At 39.8% G+C, this 12,314-nt stretch overlaps 1 protein-coding gene across 1 annotated transcript in view; it reads left to right on the top strand.

Annotated features, from left to right (window-relative positions):
• The first annotated feature begins 603 nt into the window (after nucleotides 1-603).
• Nucleotides 604-12,314, top strand: part of TRAPPC10 (trafficking protein particle complex subunit 10) — a 44,837-nt gene continuing 33,126 nt past the window's right edge. The window contains exons 1-4 of the mRNA XM_034073680.1: nucleotides 604-774; nucleotides 9,006-9,087; nucleotides 9,761-9,896; nucleotides 10,997-11,193. Of these exons, the coding sequence (XP_033929571.1) occupies nucleotides 684-774; nucleotides 9,006-9,087; nucleotides 9,761-9,896; nucleotides 10,997-11,193 (506 nt within the window). The 5' untranslated portion in view covers nucleotides 604-683. The remainder of the gene's footprint in view (nucleotides 775-9,005; nucleotides 9,088-9,760; nucleotides 9,897-10,996; nucleotides 11,194-12,314) is intronic.

Here is a 12,314-nt window from a genome sequence, read left to right as displayed (position 1 = left end):
CGGCACTGGCACTGTCGGTCACGGCACAGCCAGGCCCTCTCCCTGCCCACCAGAACCTCATGGAAGCCCTCTAACAGACTTAAATAGATTCCTGCCGGCTATCAGCGAACCGGTTTTTTTTTTTTTTTTTCCAGCAGTCTCCTTAGGGAACCGGCTGCCTCCCTCCCAGTCCCCTGGGGCTCCCTCCGGCCACCTGCAGCTTCGCGATCACCGGCAGGCCCCCATAACCCCACCCGAGAATGGCTGCCCCAAGCTCAGAACGGGGCGGAACGGGCCGGCGGCACCTCAGCGACCGCCCCTTCCCTATTCCTGTGGAGAAAAGAGCGGGGCTGCACTTCACCCCCACCGAGCAGCCACGCCCGGCGGCCCTGGTCCCGCGTTTCCCCTTTATTTCACCCGTTTTCCGGGTTAACCCCCGGGCGGCAGCGCCGGACCCCAGCGTGGCGCTCCCCGGAAGCGGTAATGCTCAGCCGGTGATCCAGGAAGCGGATGAGCTCGTCCGCCTTCCCCTCCGGAGCGGCGCTGCGGGACCGCGGGGAAGGGGGTGGGGGGAGGCGGGGGGGGACACCAGCAGGCCCCGAGGCGGAGTGGCCCGTCCCAGCCCCCAGCACAAGGGGAGCTGCGGCGGTGTTTCCATGGCGCCGGGCGGGCGGGGGAGCCGGGGCTGAGGACCCCGCCTGCTCATGGACGCCGCCGCGGCGGCGGCCGCCGAGGAGGAGGGCAGGGAGAAGCCGCCGGTGATTTACACCATGGAGAACAAGCCCATCGTTACCTGTGAGTGCGCCCCGCGCCACCGGAGAGGCATTAACAGTCGCAGCCGGGGGGGGGGGGGGGTGGAGGCATCAATGGCTCTCCGGAGCAGTGGGTTGGGGGGGAGGGAGGGTACCTGGCCGGTGCCCCTCTCTGGGCCTGGTGGAAGGCGGCCTGGGGCGGTGTCCGGTGGCGGGCGGGCCCGCAGGGGCTGTGCCGGTGGCTTGCACTGCGGGGAGGCAGCAGTGGGGCGAGGCTGGGAGCGGCCGTGTTGGAGGGGTGCTGGGGCTCGGGGCTGAGGGACACGGAGCTTACAAGGGGCTCTGATGTCCGGTTTTGTCTCTTTACTGTTAGTGTACCCCCTCCCCGTTTAATGGCAGTGGATAAACTTGGTTTTCTGTCACTGTGTTTCAGGGCTATAGTAGAGAGCAAAAGCTTACAGGTGCTTAAGGGAAGGGATTCAAATATGACAATAAATCTTAAACCCCAAACTTCTTGCCAGTGAGCTTTTTGTAGTTTTGATGTGGGTTGGAGAAGTCATGAGGAGTAAGATATCCTCTGCGATGAGGAGAAATTCCCACTGATGGATTCCAACTGCCATTATAATTTAATCTTTAACTATTGTGCTTTGGTTTCATTGCTGAGACAGTTTATTTAACAAACTGGATCGTGTGTTTCCAGTGGCGAATTATTTCTTTTAGGTGTCAGAAGCAGGCAGCTGGGATGTGTGCATGCTGGTCCTGGTGTAAAGTATGAGCTCCTATGCCCTTACATGTATGGAGAGTTGATTGCACACAAAGTCTACTTAAACATGTGAACTAGACTGGACATCAGGTAGCATTTCTTTATCAGGAAGCTGTTGAAACACAAGAATTGGATTCCTAGAGAGGTGGTCGATGTATCAAGCTTGTCAGTGGTGAAGAGGTATTTGGAGAATGCCGTTAACACCATGCTTTAGCTTTCGGACAGCCCTGAATTGGACAGGCAGTTGGATGAGATGATTGCTGTAGGTTCTTCCCAACTTCTTCATATATAGCCAACAGGCTATATATGAAATAGCCTGTTCTATTCTAAGTACATCCATAATGTTCTTACTAAAGAAGTAAGGTGAATGAGATCAGCGTAGAGAATTCTGCTTTGTTTTTTTTAACAAAAAGTAATCCATGACTGTTCATTCTCAGTCAGAAGTATCTCTATTGATGACATAACAAACTGTGTATTTGTACTTTATCACTAAAATGCTGGGAATGCTTTATGGGCCTGAGAAATAGAAACTACTACACAGGTGTGTGTCTTGTCTTACTCTGAAGTCAGCATTTATTGAGGATTAAGGTCTTAGACTGAGTTGATATTTAGAAAAAATATCTAACTAACCTTGTAACTATGTAGTTATGGAACTTGATGTTATATGTATTTTCTCCAGACTGTTTTATAAATGTTCTTTTAAAAGTCTTTCTTAGACTTTTTCCTTTTTTATACAGTTCATAAACTGAAGTCAGTGATATTTGTGTTGAATCCTGTACTCACCTACTCTAAGACTTTTGAAATCCATTTCACTACAGATTAAAAGTCAGAAAAATATACATACTGGAAACATCTAGAGGATATAGTTGCCTTCATTGTTGTTGTTATGCTACTGTTCAGGCTGTGGTGGACTCCTTTTTAGATTTGCTGACTCTATCCTGTATTCAGAATTGGAGAGTCTCTGTGTGTTTGGTGGTTGTGGAGCATGTCAGTCCTTACTGTTCTGTATGATTTGAATGAGGAGCGTATCTTTCAGTCTGTTGAAGTACATGCAGTTTTACCTCAGGCTTGCTTTTTTTCTTGATAAATGCAGAAAAGAGCTCTGGTATTTTTGTGCAAGGTAATTTTGAAAATTCTGCACATTAAATTTCATCAGATTTCTGTCAAGCCAAATTATCTGATACTGAAAATAATATTTCATACAGTGAGTGTACTTCATGGTTGCAAAATGTTTTAGACTTACCACTATACAGTATGGTAGCAACATGTTTACAAATGAGATATGGGATGAACCTTGTGTATTGGTTGTGTGCATTGCTCCTGTACTGAAGGAATAATTTCTGGTGCTGTGAACAAGCATGACAGTAGTATATTTACTAGAATGGCTTGGTCTGAGATAAACTAATTCAGAAAATAAGGCAGAAGTGCTCAGAGATGACCTCTCTGGTAAATGTAGTAAGGGCAACTTGCTACCATTTTTAAACTGTAACATTTGCTTTTAATGGGGAATACATTTTGCTTTAGCAGTTTTAGTTTCCTTTTTTTTTCTGTCCAGAGAAGTGAAGCACTTAGAGACCCTAGTATTTCAAACAAATGTATTCAACAAAAATCACTTACTTGAACGAAAGCTTTTCTAAGCATTATGTTGCCAGTGATTTATGAAGAGGTGAAGCTTGGTCTTCCAGGGAAAGAATTGTTGGCTCGGTATTGGTCTACTGGAATACACATTCAAAGCCATGATATTAGAAGCTGTTCAACAAATACAGTTTATCTTTCATTTAGTGGTTCTGATTTCATACAGTTGAAGAAGTCTGGGATAACTGCCCTACCTAGCAGGTGCACATGAGGGGAAAACAGATCTGCAAGGGGGTGCCTAGTTTTTGATAATATGAAGGAAGAGTGAAGGTTAAGTGACGCTGTGTCTCGGAACATAAGGATTTCCTTTTTGCTGCAAGATTTGGATTAATCCCTGTCATGTAAATATTTGTGTTGTGAAATACTTCTGTTAACTGTTAGGGTTTATTCTTAATAAGGGAGAACCCAAGAGAGAGTTTTGTTTGGAGTAAAACTTACTTTGAACACTGTCCATACCAGAGATATTTTGTAAACAAATGACTTGAAATAAACTTGACAGTATTGTGAAAGGAATGCTTTTCTGGAAAAGACATTTATGTTTTCAGATTTGTGAGTTAGTCTGTATTGTAGCAGTAGTTATTTTCTATTTTGGTATAACCCTGAATTCAGCACTCTCTACGTAGGTACAGGCTTTGGCCTATAGAATAAAAATGGTAGATAACATGTGGCTTGTATATTTGATGCCAATTGCAAATGCAATTTGTGTCACTATCTTCTCCTGTTGGTGCTGCAATTTAATTGTCCTCAGGATTTTTATGTAGATGCATTAGCCTTGTATTTATGGTATTTGTATTACTGGCAAAGCCCTACAGTTTTAACAGTTTAGGTTAATGGTTTTCCGAGCTGAATTCTATCTAACCAAAAGCTTCTAGAGACATTTTCTCTAGACAAATAGACAACTATATTTTGTAAATGTGAAAAAAATAGTGTGTTCACAGAAAGATGGTGTTCCTGTATATTTTTTTCCCTTTTCTCAAGATGGCAGCATCCCATGTAGTATTAAATAATTTTGTTACTTAGGACTGAGTGCGATAATGATTCCTTTCCAAATTAGTTTGAATGGTGTTCGTATGCTGTTGATCTTACGTAGTCGTGAGTAGCCGCAGCATATTCTTGTTAGTGTTCAACATTTATTTTACATATTTAGTAGTGGAACAGTAAGTAAAGATGTAAAGTTTTAGAAAAAGGATTTTCATCTGCAAGCTACCAGTGAATCAGCTAAGATTTTTATATAGCAATTAAGCTGTCTTGTGTTTTGAGCTTCGACCTCTTTTGAACATGAATCTGGACTGGGGGGGGAAGGAGAAACATTTAAAAGAAACAAATACAATACACCCACCAGCATTCCAAAACTTCAGATGGATCCACTTATAATAGGCTAGGGAATTATGAAAAAGACTCATAGCAGAAATTTTTACCAGTAGTAACAGAAGTATGATTAGAAAGGTTAGCAGTTACTGGTGTTTGGGGTCACAAACAAAACCACACTAAAATGTAGTTTTAGCACTGGGCTTTTTTTAAAGGTATTTGAAGTCTTTTATCTCAGTTGACTGGGTTTGTCATTGGTATCAAAGGAAGATATTTGTGTGCTCTAGTCAGCTGGCCTCAGGAGTTTTCTTTTTCACTGCCTGCCTAGTTAGTGGGTTATACTGCAGTGACAAAGCCTTTAAGTTTTCAGGAAGTTTGGAAACTGTTAGAGAAAAAAATCAGTTCTTGGGGATTTTAGCATTTTTTCGGCAAGCATCAAACAACAACAGCAACAACAAAAAGTCAGTATTTTATAATTATTTTGTATCAAACAGCTACCGCAAAGAGTATATGTTTCTCTTGGGAGTCCTGATAAGGTGGTCATTCTGGTTCTCATATCATTCCTGAATGAATTTTCAAGAGAACAAGTGTCCCAGACAGGGGTAAAGGGGGGTGGCTGCATTGACTTGATCTACCAAAATGTCAGGGAGAAAGATGAAGAGGAAGGAATCATAGAATTATTTGGGTTGGAAGAGATCTTAGTAATTGCAACCTGCCTACCATGGGCAGGGACAGCTTTCACTATACCAGGTTGCTCATAGCCCTGTCCAACCTGGCCTAGAACACTTGCAGGGATGAGGCAGCCACAGCTTCTCTGGGCAGCCTATTCCAGTGTCCCACCACCCTCACAGTGAATAATTTCTTCCTTACATCTAATCTAAATTGACCTTCTTTCAGTTTAAAGCCCCTACCTCTTGTCCTGTCACTACATACCCTTGTAGCAAGTCCCTCTCCAGGTATCTTGTAGCCCTGTTTAGGTACTGGAAGGCTGCTATTAGGTCTCCCCAGAGACTTCTCCAGGATGAACAACCCCAGCTCTTCTAGCCTGTCTTCATAGGTCCATCTGTAAAATCCATGTGTCTCCAGTTTAGAGACAAAGATGTTGTGCAGGACAATGCCAAATGCTTTACACAAGTATGGTTGTGATGATATCAGTTGCTCTTCGCTTACCCACCAGTGCTGTCATCCTGTTGTAGAAGGCCACCAAATCTGTCAGGCACAATTTGCACTTACGAAGCCATGTTGGCTGTCACCAATCACCTCTTTAGTTTCCATGTGCCTTAGCATAATTTCCAGAAGGATCTGCTCCACGATCTTGCTGGGCACTGAGGTGAGATTGACTGATCTGTAGTTCCCTGGGTCTTCCTTTTTTTGCTTTTTACAAATGGGAAGAAGAGGGAAAGGGAAAATGTAGGACCAATAGCATAAAATTTTTAAAATTAGTAGTTTGAACATTCCTGTGGTCTTCTGCAGTTGTACTTTCTAGGATGCACAGTCACCTCTGCATTAATCTACAACTTAAATTAGGAGTGTTTTGGCATTAGATGCCAGCTTCAGTTCTTGGGTAATGTAGTTTTTAGAATTTCTTCCCAGTATTAAGTTTATGCCTATGAGGTGCTCTATAGAAATGCAGCCTGTCCTTGAACAAAAGAGGTAGATAGTTTTACTTCGTTTGCATGGTGGGATTTTACAGCCAGGTACACAATCAAGACTCATTTGAGTAAATTTTGTTTCTCTTTCGCTTGACCTGGCCATCTTAGTATTTTGGATGTCAATTTGGTAGATATCAAGTCTTTGAAGGTCATAGAAATGTTTTTAACTTGGGCTGTCTGATTTAGGCTTATCATAAAACCCTCTTAAGGTTCTATTGCTTTCCTTACATTTGATTTCTGAACAGCTGTTTGTCTGAATTTGCTAGGTGTTTTGGTAAGTGGCAAAGGACATACCTTCTGAACTTTATAATGTGGAAAGAAAGAAAACGTGCTCTAGCATTTCTTCCTTTACTCCAGAGATCTTTCTTTTTAATGTATATGTAATTTGAACACTACTGCTTTCTGTTACTTTCTGGAATAGCAGGGTGCTTAAACATTATAATTTTTTAGTTCCTCTGTATTCTGAAGTAGCCTTTTTTACTTGAAATGTTGAATTCTGAAACTTTCTTTTTGCATACATTGGAGAAGTGGTGAATGCTCCATCCCTGGCAATGTTCAAGGCCAGGGTGGACAGAACCTTGAGTGACACGGTCTAGGGTGAGGCATCCCTGCCCATGGCAGGGGGGTTGGAACTTAATGATCTTAAGGTCCTTTACCACCCTAATCATTCTATGACTTTTAGGTACAGTAAAAAAAGTGCACTTTGCTATGCTCCCAAGGTAAAATACAGGGTTCATTCTTTCAGTCAGGCTCCAAGCTTTATGAGTTATCATTCTACTGTGGTGGTCATGTTGCTAAATCACTAAGCCATGTTTCACTCTCTATGGACAGTAGTGAGTTTCAAATCAATAGACTGTTTTCTATGGCCTAGCTTATAGGGAGCTTGTTATATCAAGTTATAATGTAACTTGATATAAGACAGCATTATCAATATGCTCAACACTTCCTTCAATATTCGTTTTAGACTTCATTTATAGTCTCAATAAGATTTGGCATGGTACACTTTGTTCTTGACTCTTCATCTGCGTCCTGTGCTGTGAACTAAGTTGATTCTGGAGACTTAGGGCTAAAGCACTAGTAGTAGAGTGGGGTTTTGTTTGTATTTTGTTTTTTAACTATTCTAGAAAATTGTATTATAGAATAGTAGCTATTGTAGTCAGACATCAGAAGAGCTGGTTTTGCTTGTTCTGACTGTCAGACTATCAGACTTTTAAGGTTGGTATTTTAATGATGTGGTGGTAGAATTATGCTAGGGGCTAGTAATCAAAATAACACATATCAGCAAATTGGGAATAGGTGAGTGGACTAGAAAAGGGTTTCCAAGATAAACTAAAACATGCTAAGCTACTGTGGAGGTTAATGCCAGGCTGTGTGCCAGGAGATGAGACTGCGTGGTGGAAGGGAGACGAAAGGGTGTTAGGTACTTCTCCAGCCATAGCTCTCTGAAGATCTTTCTGTTCAGGCTGGGCTGTATAATGCCAAATAGGAATGTATAATTTCCAAATAGGAAACAGGTGGAAAACTGAGGAAATAGCAGAATTGCCTATATGCCTCTTAAAATCTTAAATGGAAAATGATCCTGGGGAAGGATGGAGTGGAGGGAGGAGGGGAAAGAGTAGAATCTCTACAGGAGGAAATAAAGGGCTTAGAATAAAATTGCAGTCTTCAACAGAAAGAGAGTACGGCCAGTGAATGATGTGGCTAGTAAGGAAGAAGTGCAAGGAAGGGAGCAATAGCTGTAGTAAGTCAGGGCAACATGTGGGCAAGAGATTTAATAAGCGATACCATTCAACTAGTGTGGGCTAGCTCATTCTTCCAGATTTATAGAGTGCACATGACATAACAGATTTTAGAATTATGATCAAATGCAGTGATAAGTATGTTTTTGACCTTACTCCCTTCTCATTTGGATGTGTCTGTTTGCCAGATGTCAAATGTCTAGTCTTCTGTTTAAGAATCATGAAAGACTATTTGGGCATTGTGCATTGGCCAGAATGGTTGACTGGTCCATTTGTATTCAAACATGTCTTGACAAAGTACCTTACTCCAGAGTTTACTATCTCTTTGCTCAAAGATGCTGGTAACCATCAGAAGCTGGAAGAAATTACTTTTAAGCCTGTCTTTTCCTTGTCCTCCCTGTATCCAAAGGAAAAGAACAGAATTTAAGAATTAATGTTAATAGGCTACTGATTATACATTTTTTTGCATATGATAGACCTTGCATTTTGTTCCATTTTGTATACAAGTAGCTACTGCAGTGGTGTTGCATTTAATGTAGTTGTTCAAAGCCCAAGTGATGAAAGCTTAACCACAGATGTGTGATTCTGTATGGGGCCAGCTCCAGCAGACCCACACCATTTTAGCAGACCTGATTTTCCTGAAGGCAGCAGGAACATGGTGGTCAGGGAGCTGCTTCATATTAACAGTGACCCCATAATGGTGGGAAGAGAGAAATCAAACCCAGTAAAGCACAGAGCTATGCTAATGCTAATTTTCTCATGGCAGTCCCAGCTACAGAAGGGATGTGAATCACTGTCTAAATAGTCATCAGGCTAAATTCTTGAGGGTTTTTTTAATACATGTTATTTAACCAACGACTCTGGCTAAGTAGTTGCTTGTGTTAGAGTTGGACCAGCTGTTTGAATGATACTCTCTTTGGTATATGGATTATGTAGCTGTGTGGAAAATTGGAATAGGAAGCTGTAACAGTCTATGTGGTATGTGCCTTGTCAAAGTATTGTAATAGATTGTGAGAGCATGAGGCTTAAAGAAGTCTAGTTCAGCACTAGACTCCAGTTTCCATATAGCAGACAAAGTTACATCTTTTTATTGAAACAACAAACATTAATAGTATATCTTATTAATCTCTCTTCTATAATTTGCACAGGATGATAGATTCTTGTTTCTCACTTTCAGGTGCTGGAGATCAGAATTTATTTACTTCCTTGTATCCTACACTTTCACAGCAGCTTCCTAGAGAACCCATGGAATGGAGGAGGTAAACTTGCATTTTATTCTGCGATGTTATTTCATTGTGTGTTTTTAGACTTGGTTATGTATTTGCTGTGCTCTGAGAAGCTCTTACAGCAGCTGACTAGAGGAAACGAGAACTTAGGTAAGCAAGGTAGATATGCACATAAGGATGATAATTTCCACACTTCAACTATGGGAAACTTCACCTAAAGAAAAATTTTAATAATGCTGTGTTTCTCTTTTCACTTGTATGCTTTTTGGGTTTGTCTTGCCTTGTGCTTTGATGTGCTTTGGCAGCCTTGTTCTGGGAGTGATAAGCTTTTCTCTTAATGATGATATAGGTAGAACTTAGATGAAACTAGATGTGCTTTCCTGCAAAAAATTTGGTATGGCCACTGTTTTCTGATTGGAAAAAAAAATGGTAGATTTTCTTATTTGGAATTTTCTACTTGTAATGGTCCTAAAGATGCAGGAAATCTTTTAGTGAAAACTGAAAAGCTTCTAGCTCTTTTTCTTGCAGAAAGGAGCATCTGTCTCATTGCAAGTGATACTAAACTTTAGTTAACTAAAACTAAACTGCAGTAAGGGTAGTTTGTGCTAGAGTGTTTCAGTTTGTTCCTCATTCCCAAAATACATGTTCATTTTTGTGTTTTGCTATGTACGTGTTATCTGTTAATTTCAGTTTTTAAACTTTGTAGGTCTTATGGCCGTGCTCCGAAGATGATTCATCTAGAATCTAATTTTGTTCAGTTTAAAGAGGAGCTACTACCCAAAGAGGGGAATAAGGCTCTTCTGACTTTTCCTTTTCTTCATATTTATTGGACAGAATGTTGTGTAAGTATTAGGAAAACACCATGAAAAACTGAGTACTCAAATTGAAAAATGAAATGGTTTTGATTTTCTGCTTGTGTTCTCTGGTATTTATCATTTGATTTTTGTGCTTGTTAGAACAATTAAGTCTGCACTGCATAAGCATGAATACCCAGTAGTACTGGAACCGAAACTTAGTCAGCTTGAATACTTTTCACAGTATTTCTTGTAATGTTGTTAGACCGTAAGAGGATAGGCCTTTGAGTAACCTGTTTTCAGTACTTTATTGTGACAAAACCCAGGATCTAACAGTGTTACTGCAGAAGCACAGCACATTTGCTTCTTAATACAGAAATGGCCAGGTTATTTTAGGTACAATTTATTCATGAGGTTAAATTGTAAGTATTTTTTCTTTAGTGCATCTTTGATATGTGTCAGTTACTAGTACATATCAGCAGTCTAAACTGGGCAAGATTTGGAATTCCTTAGTCCTGTTTATCTACAGTTCACTGCTTTTTTCTTGGTGTCTGTTATGAATTAGTTATCCAGTTGACAGAGAAAGGTGGCATCTAATCTGTGACCAATCAAAAGGTATCCAAAAAGTCCTTAAAAGTTGTCTGAATTGATCTGTTTAAAGCCAACCCAGAAGCCAGAAAAGTGCCAAACAGTGCTTTTGGAGTTTTTAAAATTTTATTTTTATGAAAAAGCTTTTAAACAGATTAAGATTTGAGTAGTGTTAGAAGGCACAAATATCACACTTCTGTTACTATGTGAGAATAAAACTGTTCAGCTTTGTAGTTAGGAAGATGTTTTTGTTGTAAAGTTCAAGAATGTGTAAAATAATGAATTATGTTTCAAGATCTTAATTTCATTAATTGAAAGAATGATAGGATACCAAATACTAAGATGTATTTACTGTTAAACAAAATAGTAGAAATAAATTAAATTCAAACATCAAACTTTTACTATACTTTCTCATTTGATTTCTTTCAGTAAGTGAACTTAATTGCCATTAATGCAGTTTGATGTGTCTTTTTGTTTGTCTTCTGTTGGGAAAAAATGTTGCCTTTTGAAATTGTTGAGAATAGCTGTTTGATTTGATGATTCACCATTTCTCATCCCAGGACACAGAAGTGTACAAAACTACAGTCAAGGATGACATCACCAAGTGGCAGAATGTTCTCAAAGCTCACAACTCATTGGACTGGCTAATTGTGGTAGTTGAGAGTGATGCCAAGAAAAAGAACAAAACAAATATCCTTCCCCGAACCTCTATAGTAGATAAAATAAGAAATGACTTCTGTAACAAACAAAGTGACAGGTAAGCATTCTTATACTTGCAAATATTTTAAACTTTTGACTGGTGTGATAATTTAAAAACTTTCTATGTAACAGGTTCCTTATTCATTTAAGGACTTCCTTTGATGTCCAGCATTCAAATTGCTGGTACTGTAAGACCTATGCTTTGGAGAAGACTGACACAAAATGATAAAGGGTGAAGTTTTATTTTCAGTTCTTCCTGGATTTGCAGTGGCTTTGAAAGTGTTTCAAAAAACTTTCAAGTGTCTCCCCATGGCTAAAAAAGGTTTAAGGGGAGCAGTGTAATAATAATCAGGTTTTAGAACTTTTGAGGGTATTTTGTTTGCTTAGGTGCTTGCAAAAACATTGGCAGAATAACAAGTAACAGGAGTGAGGTAAGTGGGAAATATGAAGTCAATAAAGCTCCTTTTTTTTTTACCACTGTACTTTCTGCCTTTCAATCACTTTTCCATTACAAGATAATTGACTGAAAGCCAGTTTCTTCAGATGCTTTTATTCTAAGGAAAAATAGTAATGAATATATGAAGCTGTTTCTGCTTTCATTAAGGTCAATATAATACACAAATGCTAATTTGAAACCAACTTTGATATATGCTCTCTTCCTTATTTTGAAACAGTTCACTGAGTCTGTTATATACTACATTTTTTTCTTTTAACCTGAAGAGTTAACTTTAAACAGGATAAACATTTGAAATTGAAAAGAGTAGATGGAAGCACTCATTGTACCTTGGTGTGAGCTGACAGTGACTGGCAGCACAGCATGTTAAAAGATCCTGTGCATTGGCAGCACTTTCTTTGTACCTAGACAGTGTTTGATATATTACAGGATTACTTGGGCAAATGCTTAGAACAACTCTGATTGAATTTGGTTTTGGTTTCTAACTGATTGGTTGGCTTGGTTTGATCATTTTGCCTCAAGATAAGATGACTTTTCTAAACACAAATGATGTTTTATTTGGATGAGAGATTTTCCTGCCTTTAGAGGTACTGGTTGCTTTTTGAATGTTACTAAATTGTGATAGAAAAAACGTGGAAAGAAATTCGTCTAAAAAAGGCTGATTTATTTGTGAATTAATGTGAACTGTTTGTTTCTTTTCTGAGAAAAGCAGAATATAGCATATA

This window comes from Melopsittacus undulatus, chromosome 2, assembly GCF_012275295.1.
Source record: "Melopsittacus undulatus isolate bMelUnd1 chromosome 2, bMelUnd1.mat.Z, whole genome shotgun sequence".
NCBI lineage: Eukaryota > Metazoa > Chordata > Aves > Psittaciformes > Psittaculidae > Melopsittacus > Melopsittacus undulatus.
Note: the sequence above shows the minus strand (reverse complement) of the source record. Positions and strands in the feature narration are given on the sequence as shown.